The sequence below is a fragment of the Caretta caretta genome, chromosome 1 (assembly GCF_965140235.1).
Source record: "Caretta caretta isolate rCarCar2 chromosome 1, rCarCar1.hap1, whole genome shotgun sequence".
NCBI lineage: Eukaryota > Metazoa > Chordata > Testudines > Cheloniidae > Caretta > Caretta caretta.
Window position 1 is genome coordinate 297,237,194 of NC_134206.1, and position 16,803 is coordinate 297,253,996.

General features: G+C 40.5%; 1 protein-coding gene across 2 annotated transcripts in view; it reads right to left on the reverse strand.

The window, feature by feature from the left end:
- Positions 1 to 939: 939 nt before the first annotated feature.
- ANO6 (anoctamin 6) overlaps positions 940 to 16,803 on the reverse strand; it is a 130,229-nt gene continuing 114,365 nt past the window's right edge. The window contains exons 18-21 of one of the 2 annotated variants that reach the window (XM_075124392.1): positions 12,241 to 12,443; positions 11,710 to 11,815; positions 10,486 to 10,629; positions 940 to 3,466 (exon numbers count right to left, since the gene is read on the reverse strand). In XM_075124392.1, the coding sequence (XP_074980493.1) occupies positions 3,260 to 3,466; positions 10,486 to 10,629; positions 11,710 to 11,815; positions 12,241 to 12,443 (660 nt within the window). In that variant the 3' untranslated portion in view covers positions 940 to 3,259. The remainder of the gene's footprint in view (positions 3,467 to 10,485; positions 10,630 to 11,709; positions 11,816 to 12,240; positions 12,444 to 16,803) is intronic. The other variant, XM_048835989.2, reaches the window with a different exon arrangement.

Genomic DNA, 16,803 nt, shown 5'->3' on the forward strand with positions numbered 1-16,803 from the left:
GTGCAGGTGAACGAGCCTCTCATAGTGTGGCTGATGTTATGTTATGTTAGATGGGGTACTGCCATTTTTATGACTGGGTTGTCAGTCTGCTCAGTATAGGGCTAGACACCATGGTGGCAAAAACAGCTAAACTAGTGCTCTAGTGTTACAACCGCCATGGAGCTACACTGGTGTTTAAGAGCAGCTGTGTGGAAAACATAAAAAAGGCAAGTGCAGACAAAGTTTGTGTCTGAAATGGCCAGAGAATCTTTTATCCGACAAGCCTATCCATTCTCCTAGGCCTTTGAAGAGGTTATTGTTGGGCTACAGAGGCGTAAGAGAGTTAAGTGGCTTGAGGTCTGAATGGATGATAGGGAGAGGAAGAGTTCATGAGTACAGTAAGATCCGTAGATTGTTTCTAATTGTATGTACATGCCTAAGTCAAATAAATACCCCACTCCCATCCATAGGGGGCTATGGGAGTAACAAACAGTAATTCATGCTGATTGTGCAGTCCCAGATAAAGGATAAACCTGGATTAGCAAGAGCCCCAGGAAGGGACCCAAAGGCTGAATTATCTGGAAGTAGGGTGCCCGTTATAGACCTGATCCTGCTGGAATAAACTGAATCCCAGATAATTAAAGAGCTTAAATTGTTTTGAAAAAAAAAATAAGACAAAAAGAAAAAAGCTTAAATCATGAGTCTTTATGAGAGCATAATGATTTTACCCTCCATATCACAGCTCTGCTGTGGAAAAGGAGGAATTCCATCATCCAGAAAATTTAGAAAAGAAGCTGATAGTTCTCAATAGCAGTGGCACAACTTAATGGCAAGAACTTGAAAATGGGCAGTAATACGGAAAATAGACAATGATAATATTTTTATAATTTAACCATGGTACTTGGTGGCTGCTCTATTGTTCTGCTTCTGAAAAAGAACAGCACAAATGAAGACACTGAATGCATTTTAAAATAAATTTTATTAAAATGATAAATATAAAGAAATATCTTAATGTTCAGAAATTAATAGCAAATGTTCTTAGCAAAAAATACAAAATGTGTATTTTTATGCATCAAATCATATCAACTTCTGAAGAACCTTACAAATATTGGTATTGTTATGTAGTTTATAAAGTTGCTCAAATAGCCTATTAGAGAGACAAGGTGGGTGGATAATATCTTTTACTGAACCAACTTCTGATGGTGAGAGAGACAAGCTTTTGAGCTTACCCAGAGCTCTTTGCAGGTCTGACTTCACTGAATTTATACCAAAGATGATTTTGGCCCACAGCGGATGATGATGTCACAGTTTGTGATCTGCAGCGTCAAAAGCGAAAAAGCTATTTATATTTTCAAGCAGATTCTAATTTTCCCTTTAAAAGGCTAGTGAAATATTCTCCGAGTAACCTAGTTTCTAAAGGAGTTACAAATACTGTTGTTTTTTTCCTCCTGATTGTTTCATTCTTATGCTTCAAAAGTTCTGAGAGGCCTAGTAATCCCATCTTTAGCAGGCAGAGATAAAGTCTATGTAAACTGCACAGAATGTTAAGTATTTTTTTATTTAAGATAATCTTTAAGGCACCATACTTTTCACTATGTGTAATTCTGAATTTTGTGCATAATGTTATCCTGAAGGAGGAATAATTGCCAGATGTGGATTAAGGCTACTATGTTCAAGAGAATAATGCTAGATGACAGCAAAAGGAAGAGATAGTACATGCCCTTGGGTATACAGGGATGAGGTCCAGTGGATTGAATAGGTCACTGGGGACCAGGAGCTCCTGCATGTTAATCCCAGCTCTGCCACGGATCATTGTGTGACCATAGAAGAGGCACTTAACTGCTCTGTGCCTCAGTTTCCCCATCTATAAAATGGGTGATAAGTGTTGTGAGGTTATTTACATAGGCCAAATCACAGTCCCATCTCAGGCTGGTCTCTCCTCCATTCCCTCTGGATTTTGACCTTTTTCATTAGGTAAATATTTCCCCACCACCACTGTACTGTAAAAGAGTCTTTAAGGTTAACATGGATTTTTTTGGCATGATGATCATTGGTGCGTGTGGTACTGGGAGTGGCTCAGGCTAGCTGCCCAACCTCCTGGGTAGCCTGAGCTACTGTGGCCACACTGCTCTTTTCAGTCTGCTAACCTGAGCAGAGCTAGCATGTGTCTGTTTCCCCATGCTGGAAATCACACCTCCTGGCGACTGTGTCGACACATGCTATTTTGTGATGGATTGAATTGCGGTCCAACAGTAGGTCCAACCCTGCATTCCTCGCACACTGAAAACTACCACTGAAGTGAATGGAGTTTTGGTTGTGAAAGAAATACAAAAGTGAGCCCTCTGTGCATACTGATCTAATGTGTGACAAGAATTTAAATTCTCACTCCTGTTACAGGTAAGAAGCCTCCGAGAGCATACAGGTTCTACACAGAATGGGCAAAATGAACTACTTAATGTACATCAACTGGGTAAAGACACATGCCCTGATTCTCCTTTCACTCATACTGCTGTAAGAAGGCGGGGAATCACCACTTACCTTACGCAGGTATCAGTGAGAGGAGAATCAGGCTTACAGTGCTTCCTCTCATTGTGATTCAGGTCCATTCTTACCACGTTGATTGAAATATCTTGTTATCTGTATAATCCCCACTGCGCATTTCTTAGCTTGTATGGCACATAGTACGCTTATCATGGCAACAGCAATGGCTGAACATCCTAATGTTTAGTTCTTGTCATCTTTTCTTCTTCTGTCTCTTTCTGAGTTTGTCTTTTCCTCTGAGCTTAATTATACAGCTAGTGATTGAATTATCCAGTGACAGCCGCTTCAAGTGATCACAACTCATTCAATGGCAGCTGTGTTGTTTTTAATACAAATGATTTGGTTTCTGAGGGTTTGTGCAAATTGAACAGCAGATGAAATAACCAATTGCTGAATGAAGTGGAAGGTGCTGTGCTGCATTTCAGAATGAATCTGCCCCTTCTTATGAGACAACAGTCTACAGAAAACTGTGTGACTTCTTTTTTCTGTCCGGCTACAACTATTAAAGACTTCATTTTACTTTTTCCAGTGCCCTACTGGGTCTCATGGTTTTGTATTTTCCAATCCTTGCCTTTATAGCCAATGATGTACAATGATGTTTCAGACATAGGCAAGAGTTACAAGAAACTATTTGCTAAAGGGAGTTAATCCCCAACTTTTGATTAGACATCAGTAATATTTTGATTAGCCATTAGTAACCAGTACTAAGCCAGTTAAGTACTGTCTGTGTGTAAAATTCTTAGTCATATTTAGTTCGGAAAGTGCCGTCTGCTTCTTTCCAGATTCTGTCAGCTATTTTCCCCATTTTTTTTTTCACAACTTTGAGATGATTCTCATGCAGGAGTGTCTGTGTTAAGTATTTCTCTCGTTTGATCTTGCTCTTCGTCTTTTGTGATACATCCGGAATTACGTACGAAACAATAAACTTCACACAGTATATGACATGCTAGGGAAGATGTAAATCAAGAATGTCAGTCACGCAGAACAGGCTATTATTATTACTAATTAGAAGCTGAAAGCCCATGCTGTCGCACAGGTGTAATTCACAATATCATGCATGGTAAAAAAAAGCCAAAAATGACTGAGAACTTAAAAACTGGATGGTAACTGACCACAAATCCCATTGATGATTGAACCTGGTGATATTTTGAACAAAAAGAGCTCTTAACCATGCTTGTAGCTGTGTCCACTGCTGCACACTGACGCAACAGATATTCTAGGCTTCAGAGTGATGTTTGAGGTGATTGTGTGTACTGGTTGTGTGGGTGCTTGTGTTGATTTGTGTATGAGTTTTGTTCTGGGAGAGTTGTGTGGATCTGTGCGGGAAGCAAGTCAGGGGCATGTGCTGTAGTGAGGGGCTGTGTACATTTGGGGTTATTGTGTATGCTGGTTGTGTTGCTGTGTGGGTTGTTGATTTGTGTCTAGAGGGAGTGTGCTGGGAGAGTGGTGTTGATTTGTGTGGGTGGTGAATAAGCGTGTGTGCTGTGATGTGACAATTGGGTCAAGTAATCCACCATCTGTGCAGTCTCCCTCATGCAACCAATGAAATTGTTGCATACAATTAGGAGCAGAATAAGGGTGGTGGATGGTTGAGTTATCTCTACTATCACAATGGTCGAGGCCTCTTGGCATGGCATAGATACATGCCTTACTGTGTTGTACACTGCACAGTTATAATTCATAAAGTCAAATTGGCTGAGAACTTAAAAGCTGGATGGTAACAGACCACAAAACCAGTGGTGATTCACTCTGATAACATTCTGAACATAAAGAGCCCCCAAAGCACGCTTATAGCTGCTTCCGTCGCTTCATGATGATTGTACAGACATAATAAGCTACAGAGTGACTTTTTTGCAATCTTATTATATAGATGAAATGTTACATTAAGGTACATTTGTGTTTTATACCACAGTAGCTAAATGTCCCAACGAATACAGAAGTCTATAAGGAGCAATGTCCTGGGAAAAATTAGTTATCTGAAAACAAGACAGAGCCAGGAACTCCTAATTTGTAATTCTGGCTCTGCCAGTGACTTCTCCTGTAGCCTTGGGAAACTTGTTACCTGATGACTTCCTTTCTGGGACTGACCTCTCTCCCCTTTTCCTCCCCATCTGACACATCTGGCTTGAGTCTCTCTCTTCCTGTAACTATTGGAGCTAGTGCCAACTTGTCCAGATGACTCCAGGACTTGGGTACATCTCCTCTGACCTCTTACCTGGACACTGACCCAACAACCATTGAAGTCAGTAGGAATCTTTCTATTGACTTCAGTGGGCCTTGAATCAGGCCCTTGAATTTTATACAGAAACATTTAACTAGTGTGCTCCTCCCACAATCCTACACTGCTTCATAACTCCCCAGATGCCTCCACAAAAGCCTCCACCTTTTCCCAGATGACTTCCACCATGCAGTACTTCCAAAGCTGTATGGAAACACAAATTTCTTACTAGTAGATTAAATAGAAATTTTGTAACAACACTGCTTTATTCCACTCTATATATGGATCCTGAGAAGGCCACCCAATAGACTTAGCTGGGGGATACTAGGAGGCAGGTCCAACCCAGAAAGGAAATTGTCATGTAATATGTTTTCCATTCTGGATCCTGCCCTGTTCCTGAGACATTTGGGATGTGATGGGCACAGGGCTGTCCCTAGCCATAGGCAGAATAGGCAGCCGCCTAGGGCACCACTCTGCTGGAAGTCCAGACAGATGGGAAGCAGTGGAGCATGTAAGAGCAGGGATGCTGGGTCCTAGAGAGAGCCGAATGCAGCACAGTCTGAGGGAGGGGATTGGCTGCTGGGGTCTCTGGGAAGGGGGGGGTAAGGGTGGGGGAAGAAACTCACCTGTGAGTGTGACTCTCTCCCCTGGCATGAGGTGAGGCAGGCTTGGCAGCTGCAGTATCCTTTTTTGCCCCCCCCCTCCCATAACGCCCATTCTTCTCCCCCCCCCCATGGAACAACCCCCCCCTCCATGGAGCACCCCTCTCCCCCCCTCCTCCGACAGGGCTGGGTGAGGGGAAGGGGCGGGCAGGGGGCTGACTGGCTGCGAAAGTGACAGTAACTCACTTCCTCGGCAGCCAGCCAGGATTGGAAGGGCCACACGCAGCTGGCTGGGACAGATAGCATGAGTGAAAAATCAGGATGGGGGTTGGGGTAGGGTGACCAGATGTCCCACTTTTATAGGGACAGTCCCAATTTTGGGGTCTTTTTCTTATATAGGCTCCTATTAGCCCCCTCCCCCTGTCCTGATTTTTCACACTTGCTGTCTGATCACCCTAGGTGGGGGGAATTTGTGCCTATATAAGACAAAGCCCCAACTGTTGGGACTAGCCCTATAAAATCAGGACATCTGGTTACCCTAGCTGGGAAGTCCGTCTCTCCCCGGGCCTGGCAGCTGCGCAGGGCAAGATGAGCTGCTGTGGCTCTGTGGGTGCACCGTCACTGAGATCAGATGCTGTGTTAACTTCACCGTGGTCCATTGGGCTGGCAGTGGTGCCCATTGGCGTGTGATTGGACCTGAGGATTTGCTGCTGCTGTTGCTACTCTGCCCCCCAAGAGGTGGATCTTGGGGTACTGCAGTTTTCCACCTATCTCCTCCTCTACTGCAGCTGTTGGACCAGCAGGCTGGGGAGTGAGTGAGCCAAGCATGAAAGCAGTACTGTGTTGCCATTTTAGATTGTCATTTAACAACTTTGTTTGCCAAAAATGCTTGCTAACAATCCTGAATCCAATTTCAATATTTTAAATCAATATCTTAGCCAAAACCAGAAAATTAAGTTATTGACAATTATTTGTGACAAGTTTGGTTTGGGGCAGGGCGTGGGCCAGTTTTCATCAGAGAAACAAAAAATGTTGACTGGCTTTCCTATAGCCCTGTTACTGCTAAATAGAGCCCTCCAACAACTGCAATATGCTCCTCTCCTTACTGGTGTATAGAGTGACCATATGTTGTACTAAGATTCTCTTGCTTTTTTTCCCAGTGAGTCAGTATAGCTTTTGCCAGCCCAGAGGTTGGGCAGCCAATGTCTGATGTGTTCACAATGTTTTGTCCAACTTTCATAAAGTAAATACATGGTTAATATGAGTTAAAAAGGCCAGGGACACTTCCTTGTGAAGAATCTGTGCAGCAGATCATGATAGAGCTGTGAAAATGTCAGTTTTTGATGGAACTTTAGAGGCAGTGATTTATCATGTATTTCTGGCAGCGCCCAAAATGTGCTACTATTGCTAACCTCTTTCCAAACAAAAACAAGGCACAATAGGACTTCTGTAACATTTCTGTGCTGCCTTGATCGAGATGAGATGATTCTGTGCTGACTTTATTTTGGTCACTCTGTGCTTTACCTGGGAGTAAAACTAGGGCTATATTTTGCCACTGTTTGGAAACCCAGCCTATTAAACTGGATAATGCCATTGATCTGTTTACAGTATAAGGTGGATATAGAGTTGTAACTAACATTAAGACTGATGCCCACTCTCAATTTAAAACTAAAAAGTGGCTTTGTAAAAATGACATGGAGGTTTCCAACTCTACTGTGTCTCAGTCAGGATGGAGTGCTTTGTGAGGTGTCTTCACACGAGCTCAAGGTCACACACTCACAACTATCCTATATTAGTTATTTTAAATAATATTTCTGATAATCTGATAATTTAAACAGTTATTTCTTTAAAAAACACCCTTGTAAGTTATGTCATATTGAAAACAACTTTCCGGGTCACAAAAAAGAAAACGGAAAGATGAAATAGGATTAGCTGTACAAGCATGGAAGGATTCTATACTTAAGTTTGTATGTCATGAAAACAACAAAGTTGATGAAGATCATCAAGTAAGTGCCGAAGAAAATATTTGTGTAGACGAAGCTCAAGAAACGCAACCACACACAGAACAATCATTTGAAACAGATGCAGACACAAAACAAGAAATTACAACAGTTGAAACTGTACTAGCATCGGATATAGATGACACTGGCATATGGCCACAATCTTTAAACAAAGAATTTTGTGCCATTATACTTGAGAAAGGCCCTGGGAGAATAAAAGGTCTTGAATATCCTAAAGACATTAGAGGTAGGAAATTCACAGAAAACAACTACTACAAAAGACTTTCTAATGGTGAAATTGTCAACAGATAGTAGCTTGTGTACTCTAAATGTAAGGATGCTGTATTTTGTTTCCCATGCAAGCTTTTCAATAGCTGCAATTTTAAGATAGCAACCATGGGTATTAATGATTGGAAAAATCTTAGTCACATATTACCGCAACATGAAATGGCACAACACCACATTGAAAGTATGCACAAATGGTGTGAGCTGAGTGTAAGGTTAAAAAATCAGACAACTCTTGATGCCCAAAATCAAAGATTGCTGGAGTAAGAGAAGCAACATTGGCGTTGTGTTCTTGAACGTCTATTATCTATTGTTGAATATCTATCAACAAACAATCTTGCTTTTAGAGGAAGCATTGAGAAATTATTCCTGCCCAAAAATGGCAATTTTTTGGGCCTCGTACAACTGCTGGGAAAATTTGACACAGTGATGAGTGAACATCTCCAAAGAGTAACTGAAAATGAAATACAGGACCACTATTTGGGACCAAGAATTCAAAATGAACTGATCATGCTAATGAGTGATAAAGTGAGAGACAAAATTGTTTCATTGGTTACTTTGGCAAAATATTTTGCTGTAATTGTAGATTGCACTCCGGACATAAGTCATCAAGAACAAATGTCGTTAGTAGTGAGATTTGTCAACATTAGTGATTCAGCACAGATTACAGTTAAGGAATCATTGATCACATTTTTAGACAAAGAGGACACTACAGGTTTTGGACTTCTTCAAGCTCTCCTACATGAACTAAAATGAATGGGATTGTCTGTAATGAACATTAGATGACAAGGCTATGATAATGGTGCCAATATGAGAGGATGCATTTCTGGCGTGCAAGCTAGATTGCTGGCAGAAAATCCACAAGCCTTTTCTGTTCCGTGTGCATGCCACAGCCTTAATTTGATTTTGTGTGATATGGCCAAGTCTTCTGTAGAAGCTATTTCTTTTTTTGGTTTGCTGCAATGCATTTACGTGCTCTTTTCAGCTTCCGCTCAATGATGGCAAATATTCAAAGCACATGTCAATGGTATTACCTTTAAGCCTCTATCTGAGACACGCTGAGAAAGCAGAGTAGAAAGTGCAAAAACGTTGAGATATCAATCTGAGGAAGTTTATGAAGCACTGGTTGCTATTTCGGAAGAAGCCAGAGATCCAAAAGCTAAAAGTGAAGCACAGTCATTCGCCTCTGAAATATCCAGCTTCAAGTTTCTAACGTCTGTCGTAATCTGGTATGACATTCTTGTTAAAATCTCAAGTGTAAGCAAAATAATGCAGAGTCCAATGATGCAGCTTGATTCAACACTTACCTTACTAAACAACACACAAGACTTTTTAGTGAAATACAGAGAAAATGGATTCAAAGAAGCACAGGTTACAGCAAGAGAGCTGTACACAGAGTACACAAGCACTCGGTGTAGAACCAAAATTTCCATGTCCAAACGTGACACGAGTTTCAAGGAAAAAACGGCAAGCGGAATATGAAAGCGCAGATGAGCCGTAGACAATCCAGAAAAGAAATTTGAGGTTGAGATTTTTAATGTTGTGATGGATAAAGCAATATCAGCCGTTGATGAAAGGTTTAATACCTTGCGAGCACACCATGAACAGTTTGGATTTTTGTATGACATAACTAAATTCAGCAAAATAGGAAAACAAGAGCAGCAAATGACAAAGTGCAAGAACCTAGAGAGCCTCCTGAAGCATGGTGATAGGTTTGATTTAAATGGACTTGAACTGTACGAAGAACTGAGTACATTGTCATTAGTGTTGCCACATGCAAAATCGGTGATGGACATTGTACAGTTTATTCATATCAGCAAACTTGTTGACATATATCCTAATGTGTACATTGCCACTCGTATTCTATTGACAATTCCTGTAACAGTAGCATCAGGAGAACGGAGTTTCTCAAAGCTAAAGCTCATTAAAAACTATCTTCGTTCTACAATGGAACAATTGACTGGTCTTGCTATTCTTGCAATCGAACAAGACATCACTTTGTCTTTGTCATACGATGACATTATTACTGATTTTGCAGCCAAAAAAGCCAGAAAGATCGCTTTTAATTAAAAACAAATCCTTGTTTCAATACCTCTTCATAGAAATTTCCAATAAAATGTTGACAAATTAAAAAAATTATACTATTTGCATCATTCTGTCAATAAATCAGAATTTTTTCTATAGCGCTACTTCTTTAGTGCTAGTCCACCAGCATTACTGTGTTCTTAATTAAGTTAAACTGTTTTTAATAAAGTGCATGTGGCAAGTTTTCCAATACTGTAAGCTTATGTTTGTGTTGCTAAGAGCAAGTCAGGCATAGGGGCACCAGTTTCATAATCCTGCCTAGGGCACCATAAATCCTAAGGATGGCCCTGGATGGGCACTAAGGAAAATTAAAAGGGTGGGAGAGATAAGCAGAAAATAACATTAATTCTTCCCTAAACTTAATAATATCAGACTATTTTGAAGCAACTGCTTGAAATACCTTCCTTTTGAAGGATGCCTCTGCAGAGGAATAAAGGCCAAACCTGTACTGTTTTATTGAAGTGTTGATGGATGACTAAGTGGTAGCTTTACAGATCTTCTTCCCTTTCCTCCCAGGATAGTACAATGGAGTTAAATGGACTCTGATCCCTTATTACTTAGTATTTGCATGGTGGCAGTACCTAGGAGTATCAACATGCAAGGCACGGTACATGCATAACAAAAGAACAGTCCCTTGCCTGTTTACAATATAAGTGTTTACAATATAAGTATATGATAAGTCAATGAGTGGATACAACAGACACGGAGCTGGTGTGCACAGAACAATGCAGGGGACAATTATGATTAGTGTAAGTAAGCAGTGGTCACTACACACCAGACACCTGGCAGTGGGCAAGTGTTTTGGCAGAGACACTGGTGAAAGGGCAGAAGGAGTGTGGCCAAATCCCAGAGCTGGAAGGACCAGTCTGCATTGCCTCCAATATTTGTACGAAGGGAGGCACAGCCCAACTCTTTTGCACTGTGGGAGAGGTCAGAGTCTAGAAGTCATTCTAGTCATTCGAGTCTCTGACTCAGAACCCCCATTTTAACAATTAAGATAATAATAATAATCCTTCCTTATCTGCTATATCAGACAGGGCATTATGTGGATTAATGTCTGTCTGTAAACTGCTTGGTAGATGAAACATACTCTATAAATTACTATTACTACTAATGTCTGCTCTGCCTATGCTTTTAGCTCCTTATCCACCAGATTTGCAGCTCGTGATTTTATTGCAAGTCTCATGATATTTAAGTCTTTCTTACTCACCGGACTCCAATAGCTGGGGATTTATGTTAGAATCTTTGCTTTTCCTCTTTTTTTTAAAAGACTAAGTTTCTAGCCCCCCATGATTACGAAGAAAAGCTTGGAAATGCAATACCTAAATGTTCAAAACCCACACGGAAAATAAAAGAACCTAACAAAGTTAGCTTCACACTTGAGAACCATGCAGCTTCTCTGTTGCTCCTTTCCCAGCTAGAATTACAGATGCCCATATTTACAGTATAATGCTAATAAAAGCAGCTCTTTTGGCCCCAGTACAGGTTTAGCTCTGGATTTGGGAATTTTGCTACACTTCATGTAATGGAGGATATTGTGGCTATATTGATTTTTACCCAACAGGGATCATTAAAAGACTAATATTTAACACTGATTATTTTTATGCAGGTAATTCTCTCTGTGTGTGGATGTATGCGTGCATACTCACAAACACATACACAAGATGATCTAACAGCTATCTACATACATTTATTAGAGCAATGTTTTTTTCCAGATCTGATGTACAAAATTTCTCTGACAGTATTTTAAATTGCCAAACTAAGAAGTTGTTAAATACATAGGGTGAGATCTTCCACTAGTGTAAACTGGCATAGCTTCACTGATTTTAAATTAAGATATGCTGAGCTAAGGATCTGGCTCATAATATTCAACATTGTTCACAAAATAAAATGAATAACTTTGAGTGAAGAATATCATTAATTGCAAACTGAAGGGGTTTTTTTTGTTGAGGGGAAGCCTAAAATTATATTTAAAAAAATCAAGACCTAATGTACTGACCTCCATGACAATGATGAAAGACAACTTGGCTGCAATCACATGCCAGTAATATATGTTGTGTTCATACTGATATTGGTGCCCAGGAGGGTATCGGAAATCACGATATCTAAAGACAGTTTAGAAAAGCAAGAAATAATTTCAGCAACCTCTGCAGTAATGCACTATGGCCAGGGGATGGAGCAAAATCTGTCACATTTAACAGAGCCTGGAGTCATAAGCTGTATACAACTAAAATGATGGGTAAATTTTACATGTACAGAATAAGTTGAACTTAATGAAATACATTTTTTCTCCACTATACCAAAAATATGTTAAATCACCTTTATATTATTTTGAATAATGTATTATTAATTATTGGGGAAAATACAATGAATCAAAGATTTAGAAAACTCCATGTTGTTTTACTTTACCTTCTGACTGTTCTTGAGGTTAGCTGAGTCTTAATATTACTAAAGAGATTTTTAGAAACAAAATTAGGATATTTTCTTATGTTTTCCTTTCCAACGACGAGAATAATTATTTGACACTTGCCTGCATGTTGTTTGGTTGCCAAACCAAGGAAGTGGAACTGGTTTGCTTTCATTTTTGAAGTCTGATATATTGAAGACAGAAAGCGTATTGTTGATATACCCCTTCATGGTGTAACTGATGTGATCCCCATAGGGAGGGACTGAAAAGGACCAGTAATAAACCAAACGAGGAATCATGTCAGATGTAAAAGCAATTATCATTGCCTGTATTTTAGAAGAGGAAGACAAAAAGGGAGCAGTATTTAACTGGCAGCCTTAATATATACATAGCTTTTCCATGCACTTTAGATTTCAACAAATATGCATTACTGCACTAAAAATCAGAGAGTTTGCACTTTTCCATTCAGTGGTTCTCTCTGCAAATATATGTGCAATCATTCAGTGGCATAAAACAATCTCTCTGGGATACGCATTCTCTATAGTTTCTAAATTACATCTTTTGTGCGTGACGCCTTAAAAAAGTTGTGCGGTTAATGTTTTTTTTCTTACGGCCACTCTCACCAAATTAAACACATACTACTGTATGTTCCTCTTCAGTCCACATTTCCTATCGAGACCTGCTCACCACATATTTTAAACAACCACTGCCTTATGCATTTCAAGTAAAATGACACACACAAAGAAGCCTACCATTACAAATAAATTAAATTTCACAAGGAACATTTTAAAGATAATTCAAACTTTAAAAGCTACAGATCATTCACGTATAACCTCCAAAACATTCCTTAGGGGTCATACCCAGCCCGAATTCACTTCTGTAGCTGCTGGCTCGGGGATTCCAGTTGTCAGCAGATGTGGAAACTGCTCCTGATGCCAAGACAGTATTTCCCCTCTTGCTAGCAGCTGCTTAATACCAGTTCACATATTACATGGCCTCTTATTGCCATCCTGTTCCAAAGAGTATCCATACCCCACTCAGAGTGAGTGCCATAAACTGTATGTGGGAATGAGGCCTGAGGTTTTTTGCGGGGTGGTTAAAACAGTGACTCATGAAGACCTCCTGTTCTGGAAGAGTCATAGAGTCCAAGGCCAGAAGGGACCATTGTGATCATCTAGTCTGACTTCCTGTATAACACAGGCCATCCAACGTCTTCAAAATAATTCCTAGAGCAGCTGTTTTAGAAAAACACCCAATCTTGATTTAAAAACTGTCAGTGATGGAGAATCCACCATGACTCTTGGTGAATTGTTCAATGGTTAATTACCCTCACTGTCAAAAATTTACATTTTATTTCCAGTCTGAATTTGTCTAGCTTTAACTTCCAGCTATTGGATCATGTTATACTTTTCTCTGCCAGATTGAAGAGTCCATTATTAAATATGTGTTCCCAATGTGGAGACTTACAGATTGTGATCAAGTCACCCTTGACCTTTTCTTTGTTAAATAGATAGAGCTCCTTGAGTCTAATCATTTTAATGGCTCCTCTCTGAACCCTCTCCAATTTATCAACATCCTTCTTGTGTTGTGGACACTAAAACAGGACACAGTATTCCAGCAGCAGTCACACCAGTGCCGAACACAGAGATAAAATAATCTCTCTCCTCCTACTTGAGATTCCCCTGTTTATGCATTCCCGGATTGCATGAGCTCTTTTGGCCACAGCATCACATTGGGAGCTCACGTTCAGCTGATTATCCATCACGACCCCCAAGTCATTAGATAGGTTCATCCTGGCTAATCAGATGTTCTTCTTGGTTGCCCGATATTCAAAGGGCTGCACTATGAAGTGGGACCTCCTTTGTTAAAAACTGCAATTGAGGGACTAGACACAGGCCCAGTTTAACAACGGGGCACAATAGGCTTATGCCCAGTACTCCCAGTTCTGGCTGACATCTTGTGCTCCAGAATCTAAAAGCCAAAAAAAGTCTCTTGTCCTTATGGCAGTGAGTAAAACCTTGTCAATGTGAACAGAGTAGCTGATGCATTGATGGGGAAAAAGAGTGGGAGCCAACTGGGGAGACCAAAACCCAGAGTGGGAAATAAATAAAGAGGAAGCAAGAGTGAATGAATGAAAGCCATAGAAAGAGGGGTGGGATTGAGAGAGAGGGGGCAAAATTAGATATAGGGACAGAGGCAAGATTTAACAAAATCGATAAAGAGAGAGTGAGGAAAAATGGACAGAAAAGAGAAAAGGAACAGTGATTACATAAAGTGGAAAATGGAAGGAGAGAGCAGGCAATAAAGCAATGGAAAGAATAAGGGAAAATGTATAACTTCGAAGTTGGTAAAACTGTATTTGATTCACATTCATGATAGCCTTTGTGTTTAGGGGTGACTTTCAGGGTAAGATTATATTTAATATACATAGTTCCTCACCTTTGGGGGAGGAGTGCCAAATATTCTTTGCCTAGGAGCAGCAGTGTACCTAAGGGAAGTCTTGATTTGAGGACATTTGTGAGGGATGCAAAACTCTATGTGTGGGGAGTGGGAGGAGGTGGGGGGGGACAGACAGAAGACTGTGGAGATCTCTCTCATCTGTTGGGTAATACTTCACTCACCAAGTAGACCCACTGTAAAGAACTTGATGAGCAAGGTGGCAGGATCAAGAGTCAGACCCTGGTCCCAACTGGACAAAACTCCCATTGACTTCTGCGGTACCAGGATTTGGCTCTAAAAATCTGATTTCAACTTTTAGTGTGTTTTTGATACTTTTGAAGTTTAGCTGAGAAAACTCTCGTCCATTTGGCTGACAAGAGGGAAAGTGGAGATAGACTATGGGTAAGGAATCTTGTTTTTAAGTTTTTGAGGATAAGTAACTACTTATGAAGGATTTTTGTAACATATTCTAGCATAAATTAAATGTAGGGGATGTCCTTTTTAAAACCATTTTCAAGAAACTCTATGAAACTCTACATTGTTTAAATTTACACTAAGATGAGTTGTTTTTATCATACAAATTCTTTCCAAAGGGTAACGTTAGAACAAAAATGCATATTAACAAGTTTTCTAATTGCGGAAGGGGGAACCTGACAGGTACATTACCTAGTTTGAAACTTAAGTAAAAGAACAAAAGTTTTAATTAAATATAATTTTATAATATTCATTAGAACATATGGTTTAGATATGGGCAGACCACAAACTAGCTAAAGGGAATCACAAGGTAAGGTTAAAAAACCCCAACCCTCTTCTCCCCTTGAAGCAAACCAATTTGATGCGTCTCCTAAGAACCAAAATATTTTGGGATATAGTATTTACATAGCTTAATGGCTCTTTTTTATTGAATTTTTTTTGCAAGGCCCCAGTTTTCACATAATCATAAATCTGAACTCAGTTTCACTTTTTCCCCTCCTGCAGAATGATCACCAGATGTGTTGCAAACTGCTACAAGGACAGAAACATGAAAACTAATTCTACTGTGTCATCTAAAAGGAAACTTTCCCTCCCTGAACTGTGGGCTGCTTTTTAGAGTATCACACTGGAAAAGTACAAACCAATAGTGTTCTCTATTTCCCAATCTACACTGAACACAGTTTTCCATTTATACCATAACAAATTAAAATCAGCCTTCAAATCAACAACAGATGCTCTGGCATGGTACAATAGCAGCTCTGCTGCTTGAACTGCAAGTCCTAAGACTGATAGCTTTACACAAAAAAGTTTCTTGTAGCCTTGCAGGTGCTGCAAAGGTAATATATGCAGTGGAAGAATATATGGTGCCTTAAGCTATAACAGCTAGACAGCAATAGCAAAACCAACAGTTGAGTGGAGAAGAGGAGATACAGATTCTGTATATTCAGGTTAATCGATCAGGTGGGAGGTAGAGATGATGAGGGAAAGTTCACATGTGTATACGTAGAAGCCTGTACCTCAAACAAAACAAAATAACACCAACAAAAAGCTTGTTCTAATATTTGGGCTACAGCACCATATCCTGATGCTTAGCAAACTTCCATCCAAAATGAATCTTGAGCCCCTTGAACTGTTAGAGACCCAGTGCAGCCCCAGCTAGAAAACCTGCAGGATCTTCTGCAGGCTGGCCAGGGATCCCAGATGCAGGATCAGGGAGTTGAACTGGTACTAGAGCATGGACAGGACCATCTGGTTGAGCACCTTCAGCCTCCCTTGATGGGAAAGGCACCAGAGTAGTCTCTGCAACTGGTCAGCCTTGGGATTGACCGAATTCTCCAGCAGGGAGGGATCGGTGGCACAAAGATGGATGCTCAGATAGAGCAGCGAACCTGTGCCCCACTGGATATCCCACAGTGCAAATGGGAGGAAGGTCACTTGCCACCTGTCCATGATCACTAGGCCAAAGCTCTTGACCCAGTTGACCTAAGTGGAGTAGGCTGCCAAACAGATGGCTTGGCAAGCCTCCACTTGCATTAGGTCTCCTGGAGAAGCATATTGTTAGCATATGCTGACTGCACCACCCACAAGTCCAGTTCTCAAAGAACCAACCCCTTCATCCTTTTACGGAGAAGATAGAGGAAGGGCTCAATAGCCATACTATAGAGCTGGCCAGACAGCAGGCAGCCCTGATGCACCCCTTGACTGAAAACGATGGGTTCAGTCAAGTCCCATTTGAGCTTGACGAGGCAATCCACAGAGATGTACAGCACCTGG